Below are 18,023 nucleotides of genomic sequence, written 5' to 3' on the forward strand. Positions count from 1 at the left end.
AGCTTAAATTAGAAAACACTGTCAATTTACGAATATTGATAAAAAATTTTTTTATTTATTTTAACAATTTTAACATAAAAGACCACTATTTTTCCGTTTTTCTTTTTTTCCAGAAAATATTATTTTTAATCCGTTTAATCACTAACATCGATTTTATCCAAAAAACGAAATTTTAACAGCCTGTCTATATAATAATGATGATATATCAATGTTTTGATATTTAGAAAATATTTCAGTTTTGTAAAGTCTGCGATTGAGATGTGTGAGAATTATAGCATTCTACTATTCGTACTAATCATAATCTTATGCTATATATTTAGGAATAACATATTTAATTTTTTCAGCGTGCCGATTTTCAAGAACCTACCCGAAGAAACTCTAATCAAAATTTCGGATGTTTTAGAAGAGGTAAACTTTTCCCTCGGCGAAATATGTTATATACAAATTATTAATTATTGTAATTATTAATTTTGTATTTTTTCTTACCCAGACATTTTACAACAATGGAGACTATATAATTAGGCAAGGGGCGAGAGGTGATACATTTTTTATCATCAGTAGAGGACAAGTACGCGTGACGATAAAGCAGCCCGATACGATAGAAGAGAAGTATATCAGGACATTAGGAAAGGGCGACTTTTTCGGAGAGAAAGCTTTACAAGGGTGAATATAACTATATTACTTTCTTTCTCTTATTATAGAGATATTGAAATTATATTATCCGATTATTTTGATCAAGTAAATTTACTACATATATAATATACAATATATATATTTAATTTATTGAATATTTAACTTGTAAAATTATATAATGATTTTAACCGAAAAATTCTTATTTTATTGTGTGATGTATTTAATAAGAAAGATTGATACTACACAGAAAAACAAATGCATATTTATTATACTTAAATATTAAATATATATATATATTAATTATTCTTGCAGAGATGATCTCAGGACTGCTAACATTATTGCTGATGATCCAGAAGGAGTAAGCTGTTTAGTCATAGATCGCGAAACGTTTAATCAATTAATTTCATCCTTGGACGAAATCCGAACGCGATACAGGGACGAGTTGGTGGAACGTAGGAGGTGAATACATATGTCGCTCTTTTTAAATACATAAATTGTTTTAATTACATATATGAAAATTAGGTCTTTCTTATATAATTATTATTAATATATTATTCTAGAATTAATATTATAACTACATTATATTCACTATTATATATAAATATTATATTTCACGCTTGACATTAGGATGGGAGGATAAACTGTACATTCCAAGTAAGTTTGGTAACAAAGAGTAAAAAGATATATCATATTAAAGAAAAAAAAATATTAGTACATATTATCAAAATTAATGCGGGAATATTAAAATTAAAATGCGGAAAGAATAAATTTATTTACGACTTGCAAGCATACATTTGATTTTGGTTTCTATAATAAATATGTAAGAGTGAAGGAAATTTTGGGGAGGGGGAAACAAAGAGGGAAGGAAAAAACGAGAGCATGCGCGTGCTAATTCGTATTGTCAGAGATATACTGAAATCTTACGATTTCTTCAGGCTAAACGAAGAATTCCGGGATGTACGGTTACAAGACCTTCGGACTATTGCCACTCTCGGCGTGGGTGGTTTCGGAAGAGTTGAATTAGTTCAAATAGTTGGAGACGGCACACGATCTTTCGCTCTCAAGCAAATGAAGAAGGCGCAAATTGTCGAGACGCGACAGCAACAGCATATCATGTCGGAAAAGAGGATTATGAGTGAAGCAGATTGCGATTTTGTAGTGAAGCTATTCAAAACTTTCAAGGATAGAAAGTATCTCTACATGTTGATGGAAGCTTGTTTGGGTGGTGAATTATGGACTGTTCTCAGAGACAAAGGACATTTTGACGATGGTACTACACGGTTTTATACCGCATGCGTTGTAGAAGCATTCGATTATCTGCACTCTAGAAATATCATCTATAGAGATCTTAAACCAGAAAATTTACTTTTGGATAATCAAGGGTAAGAATGTATTTGCATAATAATGATATTTTAAAAATAGAAAATTAATATTATTTATATTATGAAATATAATAAATTAATAGTGTCTAATAATATGTAATAATAATATATAATAAATAAATTATATATGTTATATAATAAATTATACAGGGTGTTTCCTGGTTAAATGGCCAAACTTAAAATATGAATTTGGGACCTCAAAACAAACAAAAATTTCCTCTGGAAGTTTGCTCGCAAAAGCTTCGTTCAAGAGATATCGACTTGTTAAGTTACAAAACCATAGGAATAAATAATGTCGAAATATTTCTGTTTTGTCTTTGTTTTGAAGATTGAAGGTCATTCATAGGCTTCTGTTTTTTACAAACAGAATCGATTTCGCGCAGTGTACCAAATAATTGTTAATAATCATTGAATACTTTCGTGGAATAAAGTAGTACAATATGATGATAGGTGCAATGCTTGTCTCCGAGCTGGAGGCTATCATTTTGAATAAAATATTTAATAATTATAAATTTTGGTTACTGTAAAGCAATAAAAGAAGCAATAAAAGAGATAAACCTAGATTATTTCGGTATTATTCATTCCTATGGTTCTGTAACTTAACAAGTCGATATCTCTTGAACGAAGCTTTTGCGAGCAAACTTCCAGAGGAAATTTTTGTTTGTTTTGAGGTCCCAAATTCATATTTTAAGTTTGGCCATTTAACCCGGGAACACTCTGTATATAGGGTAGTTCATTTTAATCAGTACGGGCAATTTTCTTGTAAACTAAGCGAAATATCAAAAAATGTTTTAGACAAAAGTTGTTAGATTCAAGGAGAGACATTCGATGGTGTCATTGGTTTGACCTTGGATAGTCATTTGACGGTCATATGAAGGTCACGTCGATTTTTTTACATGGAACACCCTATATATTATTGCATATTCTTGTAGCTTATCTCGAGAGCTTTCCAAAACACTATAATAAAATGTCTTTTCATTAAGTATTTTTCGAGTTATAAGGTTCCAAAGTTGCAGTATTTTGACATAAAATACAAAATATCTCGTAAAATTCACTTTCCGATAGTCTTATCTTACACGATCCAACTAGTCAAGGCAAGATCCAGACATGATCCAGCCAGCCGAGGCAAGATTGTTGATAGTGATCCAGCCAACCAAGGCAAGATCGTTGATGGATCGTGTAAGATAAAACTATCAAAAAGTGATATGTATCCAGGTGAATGGAGACAACTTCGAACATTTGGTTCGATAAATCTTTATTGGCTGGATATTTCTTGGCCTTTGGTGGCTGGATCATTCTCGACCTTGTCTTCGGTGGCTGGATATTTCTTGATCTTGCTTTGATTGACAGAACCATCCCTCTCTGAACCCAACAACTTTTGTCTGAAACATTTTTCGATATTTCACTTAGTTTACGAGAAAATTGCCCGTACTGATTAAAATTGCCCATGCTGTATATATACAACATGATTATTTTTAATGCATTAAATTGACAAACATATATCGTATAACGTATTTTAATAAAATTTATTTTATTATATTTTGTCTTTTAGATACGTTAAGCTCGTAGATTTTGGCTTTGCTAAACGGTTGGATCACGGACGGAAAACGTGGACATTCTGCGGTACGCCAGAATATGTTGCACCAGAAGTTATTCTAAATAAAGGTCACGATATAAGTGCCGATTATTGGTCCCTTGGAGTTCTTATGTTTGAATTACTTACGGGTACTCCTCCTTTTACTGGTGCCGACCCAATGAAGACATACAACATTATTTTAAAAGGAATCGACGCTATAGAATTTCCTAGATCTATCACGCGTAACGCGATGGCGCTTATCAAGAAGCTTTGCAGGTAAATAGATTATACGAAATAAATTTTTTTGTACTAAAAGTGTCCCATCTATTTGATATATTCATAGTATAACAATATTATTCACAAGAAAAATATAAATGTTAAACGTATGTATATTAAACAATAAAATTTCTTCTATTTTCAGAGATAATCCAGCGGAACGTCTTGGATATCAAAAAGGCGGCATTAGTGAAATACAGAAACACAAGTAAGCAATATTTCAATTTTAGCATTTTTAAATTATATGAGAAGTTTATTTGTAAAAACAATTTATTATTTACAGATGGTTCGATGGTTTTAATTGGGAAGGTTTGAGGACGAGAACTCTGGAACCGCCAATACTGCCACGAGTCCTAGGCGCTACGGATACTACGAATTTCGATGCTTATCCAGCTGATTCTGATCCACCACCACCTGACGATATTTCTGGTTGGGATAATGATTTTTAATGCAAAAAATATAGGGGATTTCTATTTGTTATTCGCGTTTTTTCAATCGTATTAAATACTTGGCAGGAAATCGTAACAGCACATCACGATTTCTCATCATACGAAATAATTGGCGACACCTGCATTTATATTTATATTTCTTCTATAATATTACGTGATGTATTAATTGCAGTTGCATTTTGTCATATTTTTACATTTTTATCCTACAAATTTTATACAATCGATTAGCACGAAGAAAATTATACTGTGATAAAATTTAGAATTTTTACGAATTTTTGGATGATATAGATATTAGCGAAATTTAAAAAAAAAAAAAGAAAAATTTAGATAAAAATTTTTTATTTATGCCGCGTCTGGTGTGCGTTCCAAAAATAAAGTATTTTCCCCAGTGTTATATATTGTAATAGAATACTTATGCAAGTGTCAAGTGCCATTATTACCTCTAGAAGGTAAATTCATACACGTTCTTACTTGTGCTCAGAAACGCGGTTACACGCAAGAAACAGTCAGCTCAAGTCCAAGGGACCTCTTGCCATTCATACTTTAGTTTATCAGAATGTGCATATAGTTCAATCTATCAAATGTTAAATTTTTTACAGCAAGTTCATTGTTGTTTGATTCACGCTTTAGAGTTTATTATTAATAATTGTATTTTAATTATATATACGTATGTGTATATATAGGGTGAACTCAGTGCCAAAATTGATATAGCTTTAGCACATGAAAACAAAGGGTACGTATGTTGCTTTTATAAGAAAACATGAATTGAAATAAATATTGTTTAATATTTTTTATTCTCTTTACGAAAGATGTGCTCACAAATTTTTCCGTCGACTTCAGACTCAGAACAGTTATATGGCAACTGACACTTAATGCTGCCGATGTCATCCTCGAAACTCCAAATGTTTTTCAAAAAGCTCGAAATCAGTTATTAATTCGTGCTAGAAAATATGTCAAAGTTGACGGAAGGATTTTATTATCTAAAACAATATTATCTAAAAGCAATTTACATACCAGTAACTCCGAAACTATTCAGATTCAGACATATCATTTCATTAGACATTTTCGATTTGTTTTCATGTGCTAAAGCTGTTGTCTCAATTTTGACACTGAGTTCACCCTATATATACAGGAACACCCTGTATATATATATATATATATATACACTCTGTCCAGCAAGAGCACATCCTTGGTCTGCGCATAAACGGGCAAAATAAAGATTACATGATGCACTTTTGTATTATAATAGTAAATACGCAAGTATGACGAAGGGAGGGGGGAGGTTTTCCTGCGTGAAACGGACGATTCTTCGTCCAAGCCGAGGATGTTCTTTTACTGGATATATATATATATATATATATATATATAGGATGTTTACCGTAATACATATATATATATATAAATAGGGTGTTTCATAAAGGAAGAATTGATTATAAAGTTGTCTTCTCATGAAGCCAGACATGTTTCTATAAAACATGTCTTTAGAACGCTTTATTAAAAATAATTTAGTTAAGAAATAAAAAATTAAAAAAAAAAAACAAAACTCAAAAAAAAGTGTTCAAAATCCACCAGGTGAAGCAGTGGTAATTCTGAACTGTACAAGACAGTCTGATTCATTGCATCATAGACCATCTTGTGCATTATTACCTTTTTAATGAAGCATTTTAAGAACATATTTTATAGATACTTTTTTTATTTGTCTTGATAAGAACATGACAACAAGTAGTCAGTCCAATCTTTATCAAACATCCTGTATACATATATATATATCTTGTAAATAATTAATTATATCAAATTTTAAATATGAAATGTATGTCAATATTGAATAAAATTTTATGAAGAGCAGCTGCAGGTATGGCTGCAAGAACCAACTAAATCCATTTTCTTTAGTGGTTTGTATAGTATTTAGTGTCTCTCCTACTAAACAATAATAAAAAAGGTGAAATGAGAATTATATACAATTATCTTGTAATTACATTTACAAAAGCATTATATACTTTGATTACACTGTCTGACACCATTTTTATAACATGACTGTGAATAGTCATTTCCGACATATTTTTGCCTGCTGAACACGAATTCAGTTTCAAAATTTGGCTATCACGTCACAATTTTGAGAAAAATGGCGTCAAAGAGGCAAAAACGATGATTTTGCGGGTTTAACTTATAACACCGACACCAAATTTTTAAAATTTTATTTCATTATTTCTGTGCAAAAGTATCTCAACTTTTAGCTATAAAATTCACTTTGGTTCGATTCGATATGATTTTTTATTTTCAAGATATAACAATTTGAAAATAGCTCTTTTTTGTAATACTCTCTGACAAAATTTGATTTTTTTTAACATGAGTGTGAGTAATTATTTCCAATGTATTTTTTCTCGCTAACCACGAATTTTCAAAATTTGATTACCATGTCATAATTTGAGAAAAACAGTGTCAAAGAGGCCAAAAATGATGCTACCCAGGTAGCAAGCACACGACATTTTGACGTCAAAATATGGTCAGTTCGAACCAAATATGACGTGATGTAATGACGTAAAAATGACTGAAAAATGACGGACTAATGTCACAGACCGATGACGACATTTCAAGACATTAAAAAGACGTGACTTCATGGTCATTTTAGACCTATTAGTGACGTTTTAATGACATATTTGATCATGAATCTTTTCCTCTAGCGTGAACTCGTGAAAAGTGAAAAATTCATTCACAAATATTGAATTCGTTAATGAAACTTTACACTTTTCACGAGTTCACGCTAGAAGAAAAGATTCATGATCAAATGTTATAATCAAGTCCCAGGTTATAGAGGAAATTCATGTTAGGGCCCTGAGATATAGAGAATTGTGAATATCAAAATTATGCACAAAATTGTTGGAATAATTTAAGATATAAAAAATTAAATAAGTTTTTAGTTAAAAAATATTAATACTTAGGTTAGGTTAGGTTTATAATAATGACTTATAGTAATAATAATGACTTAAGAATTCACGATATTATGACGTTCTTTCACAACATCATTAAGAGGTCACAAAAAAGACTTTAAATTAAACATTATTTGATCACGTGACGTCATTGAACCAGAAATGACCAGTTTTTGACGTGAAAATAACATGTGCTTGCTACCTGGGTATTTGTTTTTCGTCCGAGGTCTGAGCCGAGGATGTTCTCTTTTACTGGATACACATATATACATATATATATATATATATATATATGTATATAAAAGGTGTCCTGCAATTAGTAAAAAATCTGTTAATGGCATATTCTTGAGATCATTTGGAGTCGATTTTTCCTCAGCGAAAATATCGAGAGACGTCGTCATTTTCTGCAAATTCCCAATTTTTATCATTATATATCTTTGTATAATTAAGCCTTAAATTAAAATTCTATTAAAGTAAAGTCTATCTAAAATTAACTGAAGAATGTAGTTTTGATAATTTTTTAACTTCAAAAAGTTTAGTTTGGAAAAATTGCCTTTTTTTAATCGCTTAGAACTCGGAAATAATTGATTCCTCGACATTTTCGTTGAAGAAAAATCGTCTCCAAATGATCCCAAGAATCATCAATTACAGGACACCTTGTGTGTGTATATATATATATATATATATATATATATATATATATATATATATATGTGATAATAATAAAAAATGAAGAAACAATTTTTATTTACTACAATGTTTTCTATATTGTCTATTTTTCTATCGTGATCCTATATTGTCAATCATAATTGCTAACTTCCAACTATTATATGTTTTCTATATACTCTGTTTTATTACTGTTACTTTATATACTGTTTTATAATTTTATACATTCCTGAAATACACATTAAAACACAGAAAATAAATCTATATTATTGTAATTTATCTGATTTAAATATAGTTTGCGCGAGACGTTATCGCGTTTAAATTAAGCGCTCAGAGCCTACAACATGGCTGACCATCACGTGATCGATTACGGCTACTGAACTATATGGGCGCGTTCGGGAAGACACTATTAGCGCTAACAGTGTCATTCTATCTTTGTCACTCATTAAAAGTTGAACTAAGATAGAACGACGCTGTTAGCGCTAATAGCGTCTTCCCGAACGCGCCTTATGAATGACAATCTTTTGATGATGTCACTTCCTTAGTTACGTGCCTGATTTGAATCAATAACAGTTTAGTACCATTTACCATTTAGTAGATCAACTTAATATAAAGCGAGGTTCTATATATGTTTTTTCAGAAAGTTTTCTTTTATAAAATATTTTGCGACACAGAATTCTACGATGAATATCTCAGTCGATAGAAACGCTTTAACTGTACCTCTTGATAATGAATTTAATGCTGATGGCATGGGACAATCAGGGACTAAACTCAAGAAAAAATTATGGATAGACACAAAATCTCTGAATGTACCAAATGTTCTGGATCCAGATGACTCCTTGATGAAGAAATTTCAAAATGCTCTGCGAGAACATCTTGTCCATGTTGACAATAAATTGAGCAGAGAGATATTAGAGCTTGTAAAGATTTTTTTAATTCACTTTTCCATATATTTAAAAAAATTTAGCAAATAAATACATATGAATAAAATACTAATATATTCATTGAATAATTAATTGCAAATTTTTTACAGGAGGTTAAAATAAAATCTATAGAAAAAGAACATGAAGCAGAAAGCTTACAATTGTATTATGCCCAAGAAGAGACCACACATCAGCAAATGACAATTGACAAATATCAAAGCGTGATAACAAATGTAATTTCATTACGAGAAGAAAAAGATACACATGTAAGGGATGCGAGAGAAGTTTATAAAGTCACCCATGCTAAATTGCTGAATGAAAAAACGAAAGAGGAGAATCTTCTGCATGAGTTAGAGCAACTTACAGTTTTACAAGCACAATTTTTGGAATGGCAAAAAGAGCTCGAAAATAATTTGACTATTTCCAAACAAGTGTCTAAGAAAGATAAAGTGATTCAACGAAATCTAATTGCCCAGAAGCAGCAGAAAGATTTTATAATATTTAGACTCATGGAAGAGATATGGAAAATAAAGACCGAGATAGCCAATTTGGATATACAATTACAGTTGAAAAATAAAGAAAAAATTGAGATAAACCAAATGATTGTCGACGTTAATGCAGACCTAGAAGCATTGCATAAGCAACATAAAAATTTATGCAATGCTTGGAATTCGGTTGTACTAAATATTACTAAGCGGAATAAAGTTTACGAACAATTAAACACAGAACGCGAGTACGTAATATCCTCGTAATCTTTAAGGACTTGAATAAGTGGATTTGTAAGAGAAGATGATGTCATAATTAAATCACATGTATTAATTTAAGGAGATTATCACTTTAATGAAATTCTTTTGCCATTTGCTAAATGAGGAAGAATGAATTAGCCAATCTTTTCAGGAAAATATGCGAATCCTTCAATACATTACATACAGAAATAGAAAAATTAAAGAAAGAAACTCGTAAAGAAGCAGAAAATAATGAGAATTTGACTTCATTGCATGTACGAATAGAAGACAATATACAGATTACTTCAAAGCTGATGGAGATGGAAAATGATAAACTTAATAATTTGCAATCTGAATTAGTAAAAATGGCAAAATTTAGTGAACATGAACAACATGATTTTGACTTAATAAATAATGTATGTTAAACGTTATTGCTTTATTTATCGAAGGCTATCAAATTATTAATTAATATTATATATTTTTATATTATACGTATTATATTACTATAAACATATTTTTTACGCGATTGTATATTATTATTTACTTGTAATGCAAATCTGATATTTTAGGAATGGCAATATTTGTTGTACGAAGAGGAAGAAACTGATAAAGAATTTACAAAATTTTTGAACAAACAAAGCGAATTGGAAAATACAATATATAGCAAGTTGGAGGAGAAAGTTGCGCATGATAAAGCAACGCGATATTTGAATAAATTATTAGTGGATTCTAAAGAAAGATTACAAGAACAAGAATTGTTATTAGTAGAAACAGAAAATTTATACGGCAAAAAGTTATTGGAATTTGAACAACTCAATGCATATATACTTCATGAAAAGGTGGAATTAGAAGAACTTTCGCAAAGTAATGATGCAAAAGGAAAAGAAATAGATGAGATTCAGAAAGAAATTAAGAAACATGATACAATAATAGAAAGAAAACGGATAAAAATTATTACATTGAATAAAAGCATTGAAGAGGTAATATTATTGGCTGAAAATTTTTTTAAAATATGAGAATGTTAAAGATTCCTTTACTTATAAATTAGTAATCCTTTTTTTTTTTTTTTTTTACAGTTATTATCACATACAGGCGGTGAAGAAATTAATCCACTTGACATGAAAATAATAACTTTGGAAAAAAATATAGAAGAGACACAGCAAGATAATAAAAAATCACAGCAATTCTGGATTCGACAAGAAGGACATATGATTACATTGAGCCAACAAAGGGATTTACAGCTGCAAGAACTTAATCTTCTTAATAAAGAAATCATGATTATGGATCAAAAGAATTTGAAACTAGAGCATACCTTGGAAATGCTCAATAAAGAAGAATCAAATATGCAAAGAGTATTGAATCTATTGCAACAAAAATTGGTACATATGAATGCACAACTAGTTATACAAAAAGGATTAAAAGAGGAGCTAGAGGACAAAAATTCTATTACAAAAAATGAAGGAGTTCAATCTCTCGAAGATGCAGAATTAAATCTAATAAAGATGCAAAGTGATTTAAAACAGTTATATGAAGAAAAAACGCTCTTGAAAGATAATCTGGATGCAGTGCAACAAGAAAGTTTATCATGGGAAAAAAAGGTGAAATTTTAAATATGTTATAAATTATATATAATTTCTAATTAATTATATATTCTATTTATAATTTTATATATATATAATTATAAATATATATATAATTATAAATAGAATATAAAAACATTTGTCATACAAGTTCACAATATTTAATTATTAAGTTCAAACATTTTTAATATCATTTAATTTACTTTAATTTACTTTATATTTTCAGGTGCAGTTAATGCAAGAAACAATGAAGAAATTAAGAGATGAGCATAACACTGGTGGTGATGTTGCCATGATGAAAAGCGAAATTCATAAAATGGAAATGCGTCTGTCCCATTTGCATAGAGCACAAGAAAAATTGATTCACGATATGGAGTTTTGTGTTGCGCGGAGGGATATTATATTGGACAAAGTTATGAGCAAATTTAAGAAAGATCCAAAAGGACAACATAATCAGAAAGTTATATTCTGTAAACGCCTTGCCGATCAGAAATTGAAAATAAAACAAATCACAAAGGTAATTATTATCTTAAGAGTATTATCTTAAGATTGCTGATTGAAGTAAATCTTCATATATTTTACTAATTAATTATTTATTACAGAATACAAAGAAAATTGAAAATAGGTTATTGGAGCAAGAATGTCAAATAAAAAATACACTAGATGAATGTAACGAATTGCAAACAGCATTAAAAATGATAGAAAGCGTCATCCCAAATGTGGAGCAAGAAATAATGCAAATGGAAGCTGTTAAATATCATGTAAATTATATGAATTTTTAATTTTATTTTAGAATTGCTATTTGGTTAGAAACTTAATATTGTTATAATTAGAAAATTAATTTTATTTTAGAATTGCTATTTGGTTAGAAACTTAATATTGTTATAATTAGAAAATTTTCTACAGAATTTGCAAGCATTAGTTTTCAAACAACGAAAAGCTAAAATGCTTCAAGATATTAAAGGCGGCCGATACAAGATGCTTTTTAAAAATGAAACAGCAATAAGCGAAGAATTCCAAAACGAACAGATTCTTCACAATTATTTAAAACATGTAATGGAACGAACGAGTCAAGACTTTCCTTTATTGAAAAATAATATTCAAAAAATACTTTTGACATTAGAAATATTATAAAATCCCAGTAAATATAATTAAAGAAATAAAACAATGCACTTAATAGCAAAATAATTTTAGCAAATTTATACAAATGCATAATGTATATCTATATCTACGATTATAAAGGATATACTTATGCAGAATGTACACCTTTAATAAACAATTCCATGGATAGAATAGGCGTATCTGGTAAAATACCATGACCCAAATTAGCAATATATCGAGTTTTACCAAAATTGGATACCATTTTGTGTGCACGATCAACAATTTCATCCTAAAAATAATGATGAATATATTTAATACTTCTCTAAATGTCTGTATCAGTAATCATTACAGTTATCACTACTTATATTAATAATTTTTATTAATTTTAAAGAGAATATCTAACATACCTGGGAAGAATACATTGCACAAGGATCCATGTTTCCTTGCAATGTGACGTCAGGACCAAGCTGTTTTCTAGCTTCAACAGGATCTACAGTCCAATCAAGGCCTATAACTTCGTAACTTTGATCTTTGGCAAGAAGTTTTAAAGAATTCATGGTTGCACCTTTTGGAAAAATAATCTGTAAAAAACAGGTTCAAGATTTATATCTACAAAGATATTTTGTCAAAAAATTTCAGGATAGTTATAATAAATACCATAGGTACTTCTGAAATATTTGCTTCTTTTAATTGCTTTCGTACACGTTCGCTTATTTGTTTAAGATATTTAAAGGAATAAGTTGTAAACAATGCATCATCCAAATAGTCACCATTGCTTTCAAATATTTGAAGTAACTTGAAAAAGACAATGTTCCTCTTTCATTTATATTATTATTGTATATGCTACACGCACATATATATATATATATATATATATATATATATATATATATATATATATATATATACACAGGATATTCCCGGGTTAAATGGCCAAATTTAAAATATGAATTTGGGACCTCAAAACAAACAAAAATTTCCTCTGGAAGTTTGCTCGCAAAAGCTTCGTTCAAGAGATATCGACTTGTTAAGTTACAGAACCATATTAGGAATGAATAATGTCGAAATATTTCTGTTTTGTCTTTGTTTTGAAGATTGAAGGTCATTGATAGGCTTCTGTTTTCTTACAAATAGAAATTCCTTCCATTCGTAACCAAATAATTGTTAGTTCATTGAATACTTTCGTGGAGTAAAGTAGTACAATATGCCTTGTACATATTCTAATAGTAAATATGCTAATATGGTATATTTATATGGGTTTTGTAATGGAAATACTAGCGCTGCTCGCCATGAATACGCTGCGTAATTTCCGAACAGAAGATTGCCGAATAAGCATGTATTCTCTTTAACATTTCAACAATTGAAGGAAACTGGATCATTTACAATGGTGCCCAGAGCTCATGGAGTTTTTGCACCGCTGCAGAATGAAAGAAGAACAGCCATCATATTGCATTTCGACCAAAATCCATCAACAAGTGTCCGAAGATCTGATTTTGAATTAGGAATTTTACCTACAGTTATATGGAAGACATTTTCAGCTGATGGACGTTATCCATTCCATATTCAACGTATCCAATATTTATTACCGGCTGATATACCATGCAGAAGAGCATTTTGCGATTGGTTTTTAAACCAAACAAATAATGATCTACAATTTTGGCAAACGATTTTGTGGACAGATGAGGCTATATTTACCAAACAAGGTATTCTCAATCAAAGAAATAGTCATATTTGGTCACATGAAAATCCTCGAGCAATCCGTGAACAACATTTCCAACACAATTTTCAGTGTAATGTGTGGTTAGGAATAATTAACAATACTTTAATTGGATCCCATTTTCTACCAGTTCGTTTAAATGCAAACAATTTTCTCGAATTTTTGAATACTCAAATGGATGACCTTTTGGAAATTCCTTTGAATTTGAGAAGAAACTTCTGGTTTCAATTGGATGGATGTCCTGTTCATTATGGTAGAGATCCTTGACAATGGCTTAATGTTCATTTTCCTGGAAAATGAATCGGTCGTGCTGGACCTGTAGCTTGGCCTCCGCGTTCATCGGATTTAACGCCTTTAGATTTTTTGTATGGGGTACTCTCAAGCAAAAAGTATACGGAGTGCCTAGTATGACCTTCAATCATTACAACGGAGGATAGTACATACAAGCGTGCGAAGAAATTACAGATGTACAATGTCAGTTATCCACTCGTTCTGTGATCGATAGGTGCAATGCTGGTCTCCGAGCTGGAGGCTATCATTTTGAACAAAATATTTAATAATTATAAATTTTGGTTACTGTAAAGCAATAAAAGAAGCAATAAAAGAGATAAACCTAGATTATTTCGGTATTATTCATTCCTATGGTTCTGTAACTTAATAAGTCGATATCTCTTGAACGAAGCTTTTGCGAGCAAACTTCCAGAGGAAATTTTTGTTTGTTTTGAGGTCCCAAATTCATATTTTAAGTTTGGCCATTTAACTCGGGAACACCCTGTATAATATATATATATATATATATATATATATATATATATATATATATATATAAATAATTAAAATCAGTGCTCTCTTAAATATAAAATAAGAATAATATAATCGGCAATAAAGACTCATACCTGCTCTTTATTGCCGATTATATTATTCTTAATATATATACATATAAACATTATTGTATACATGACGTACAATAAGGATTCTTTTTTTACAAAAGATTCCTTAAATGTTTCTCAAAATATACTTCTGAATGTACCTGAGCACCAGCTTTCACCTGCATCACTAAATAATCTACAACAATATCTGTAATTGTCTGTAATAATTTATGAGAGTCCTCTGAGTACTTGTACAACCAAGACCTTGCTTTTACCATTGTGGAACTACCTCCTCCTTGAATCATGTAACCCATTAGAGTCCACTGAAATAAAAATTAATATATGTAAAGTATATAATTCACAGAAATCTCTACAGAGCTCTATTGAAATAATAATTTTCAATTTGCATGTTTTTCTAGGCAATATAAAAATACTTGCAGGCGCTCCAGTGAAGCCTATTAATGGCACTCTTCCATCTAATTTATGCCGAGTCAATGTTATAGCATCTCCGACATATTTTAAAACCTCTTCTACATTTGGTCGCACAAGTCTTGCTAAATCATTAGGATCAGCTAAGGGTTGAGGTAAGACTGGACCCTAATGGATACTTTTTATTTATAGAGAATTAACAATGAAATATTGAATATAATATAATATATGTCTTATTTAGCTATTGTTTTCAAAACATATAATTTGCAAAGATTTTACTTACTATCCCCGCTATCATTTCGACCTTCAGGCCCATCGCCTGAGGAATCACTAGAATATCCGAGAATATTATACTGGCGTCTAGATTGAAACGTTCTATTGGCTGCAGAGTTACTTGGCATGCCAGTTCCGGGGTTTGACAGATTGTGAAAAAATCATACTGGGCTCTGACCTCCCGAAACTCCGGAAGATATCTCCCGGCCTGTCTCATGACCCAAACCGGCACCCTGTCTACCGGTTCTCCGCGTGCCGCTCTAAGCACACGATCATTTTTTAAAGGTGGAAAATTATGCTTAATCATCCTCTGACTGTTCTTTTGGATCAGTCTTGTTCCGTCCCAGTATATCTTTTATCACGTAATCTTTTTATGGAGATTCTTTTTATATGTATTGTATTTGCGTAATATTAAATACGCGTAATTCTTTGGCAGTGTTTTGCTCATATATGTAATGGTTTTGCTAATTACAATTACGTGTTAGCAGAGAGAAATAACTTGAGAGGCGCTACGCTATGGCACAGTTTTTTCTTGACATGCTTTTTCCCCGCGGTACACGGTACAGTGACGCTAACTGGATCCATTTTATAGCCGGCGGAACTACATGGCTGGATCCACTTTTCGGTGCCATGGTAAAACGACCGATTGGTTCGTGTCCGTAGTAAATCCATAATTTAGGATCTCAAAAGTATGAAATATTATGGGTTTATTAGTATATGTTTATGTATTATACAGAGTTAAAAGTAACTCGTTACCGTTACAGTTCTTTTTTCCAAAAAGTAACTCGTTACCGTTACCGTCATTCAAAAAGTGTAACGAATCGTTACAATTTCCATTACTTTTTTTTATACAATACAAACTTTACATAAAAATTTTTTTAACACGAAATCAAATTTTTACACTAAACACAAAATTTGTGAACATTATTTTACATTAAAGTAATAAAAATCATTAATGATAATTTTTTGATAGTGATTCGCTATTGATATAAAGTGCGTAATAATTTTTATAATAATAAATTATTTTAAATAAAAGAAACTTTTGAAAAAAAATGTAAACAAGCTTTCTTAAACACGCGTTTATTAGATTCTGTAAATGTAAATAAAATAATTTTCTTATTGTTAGTTTACTTTCAATAGATTTGTAAATATGGTTAAAATGGTTTTTTTCGCGTCTTTTCAATTTTTTTTATTTTAAAACTCCAACACGATACGATATATAATTTTCATAACATCGAATTCTTGATTATAATCATTGAATTATATCTGTTTACTTAAATGTTGTATATCTTATTTTGACTTTCAACTGATTTATACGTTACGTACAATAAATTCATTTGAATACGTTGACAAATAATTCTGTATTTGCGATCTTATATTGCGACCTTTTCGGGCGTGCGCAAAAGTGTGTTTCTCTTTATCAAACTTTTATAATATAAATATAGTCAGACATCTTATCCTATGACTCTCTTATATACTACGAAACCTCTTATCCTACGACAAAAAACTCTCTCATGCTACGACCACGAAAGGGGAATTATATCCCCACTCTCAAATTTTTGTCAAAAAATCGTCGCTCTGCCACGCAAAGCGAGATATAAATTTTTTAAGATAATCATTTTTGAGGCTATGAAACCTGTCATTCGGGCAACATATAGTGATATGGACGTGCGCTGCGGTCATGCGCACATGCGTTTTAGTAACTTACACAAAATTTTAAATAAATCCTTTTTAATTTTAATAAATCCTTTTTATGTTGCTATGCAAGTTACAAACCCATGTGGAATCGTATATGCATTGCAAAGTACATGCTTAGATGGGAGTGCATAGGGGAACAGGGCAAAGAGTAAAAAGAAACAGGAGGGAATGTATCGGTGGTGGGGACTAGCCAAATCGCTGGACGGAAGCCGCCATCTTGAGTGTCCACTTTTCTGACGCTTATTAGCATCGTCTGCTGCTGTTGTCAGAGAGGCACGCATGCGGGTATTATTTTGCACAATTATTAATTCTAAAAAAAAAAATAGTGAAATAAATAGTGAAATAAAATGGTGCATTGTCAGGCCTGTGGCATAACAACAGCGCGAAATTATGGGATAACATTTTATCGGTTAATAATTGTTATCAATATAATAACAAGAATTTAATATATTATTTAAAGGACAGTAAACAATGTGTTAAAATTTCAATATTATTAATATATATTATTTTATTTGTTGCATATTAAAATTATATATTTCAATTTAATCTTATTGAGTTGATTTTATTAAAAATATTAAGTATATTCCATATTTATATTTAAAACTTTATTCTTCCAGCATCTCCGAAAAGCCATTCAATTTTGACGCCCATAAGCAGCCATTTTGAGTGTCCACTTTTATGCTGGTATATATAGGCATTTCCGTCCGTTTAGCTCGAGCCATATGCTCCCTCCTGTTTCTTTTCACTCTTTGGGACGGGGCGAGCCCTGTCCTCATAAGAAAAATGGCTGGTATTCATA

The 18,023-nt window shown here is 30.5% G+C and overlaps 3 protein-coding genes across 7 annotated transcripts in view; 2 read left to right on the forward strand and 1 right to left on the reverse strand.

Moving 5' to 3' along the window:
* For (cGMP-dependent protein kinase for) overlaps positions 1–6,277 on the forward strand; it is a 65,880-nt gene extending 59,603 nt beyond the window's left edge. For all 3 annotated transcript variants that reach the window (XM_072894830.1, XM_072894832.1, XM_072894831.1), the window contains 7 exons: positions 345–408; positions 491–663; positions 946–1,092; positions 1,569–2,015; positions 3,568–3,867; positions 4,013–4,075; positions 4,151–6,277. In XM_072894830.1, the coding sequence (XP_072750931.1) occupies positions 345–408; positions 491–663; positions 946–1,092; positions 1,569–2,015; positions 3,568–3,867; positions 4,013–4,075; positions 4,151–4,316 (1,360 nt within the window). In that variant the 3' untranslated portion in view covers positions 4,317–6,277. The remainder of the gene's footprint in view (positions 1–344; positions 409–490; positions 664–945; positions 1,093–1,568; positions 2,016–3,567; positions 3,868–4,012; positions 4,076–4,150) is intronic.
* Positions 6,278–8,432: 2,155 nt separating this feature from the next.
* On the forward strand, positions 8,433–12,271 carry L(2)41ab (lethal (2) 41Ab). Of its 2 annotated transcripts, none has more exons than XM_072894826.1 (8): positions 8,433–8,829; positions 8,943–9,565; positions 9,730–9,973; positions 10,127–10,537; positions 10,634–11,155; positions 11,364–11,654; positions 11,740–11,898; positions 12,044–12,271. In XM_072894826.1, the coding sequence occupies exons 1-8, from the start codon at positions 8,593–8,595 to the stop codon at positions 12,269–12,271; spliced, it is 2,715 nt and encodes a 904-aa protein (XP_072750927.1). In that variant the 5' UTR covers positions 8,433–8,592. The 2 variants fall into 2 exon arrangements, with proteins under 2 accessions (XP_072750927.1, XP_072750930.1); XM_072894829.1 differs by having other exon boundaries at positions 11,990–12,106.
* Urod (uroporphyrinogen decarboxylase) lies at positions 12,255–16,281 on the reverse strand. Of its 2 annotated transcripts, none has more exons than XM_072894839.1 (6): positions 15,537–16,281; positions 15,263–15,421; positions 14,986–15,147; positions 12,905–13,033; positions 12,646–12,819; positions 12,255–12,527 (listed from the first exon to the last, which is right to left on the reverse strand). In XM_072894839.1, the coding sequence occupies exons 1-6, from the start codon at positions 15,831–15,833 to the stop codon at positions 12,387–12,389; spliced, it is 1,062 nt and encodes a 353-aa protein (XP_072750940.1). In that variant the 5' UTR covers positions 15,834–16,281; the 3' UTR covers positions 12,255–12,386. The 2 variants fall into 2 exon arrangements, with proteins under 2 accessions (XP_072750940.1, XP_072750938.1); XM_072894837.1 differs by having other exon boundaries at positions 12,896–13,033; positions 15,537–16,228.
* Between the last annotated feature and the right edge of the window lie 1,742 nt (positions 16,282–18,023).

Source organism: Anoplolepis gracilipes, chromosome 6, assembly GCF_047496725.1.
Source record: "Anoplolepis gracilipes chromosome 6, ASM4749672v1, whole genome shotgun sequence".
Classification (NCBI taxonomy): domain Eukaryota; kingdom Metazoa; phylum Arthropoda; class Insecta; order Hymenoptera; family Formicidae; genus Anoplolepis; species Anoplolepis gracilipes.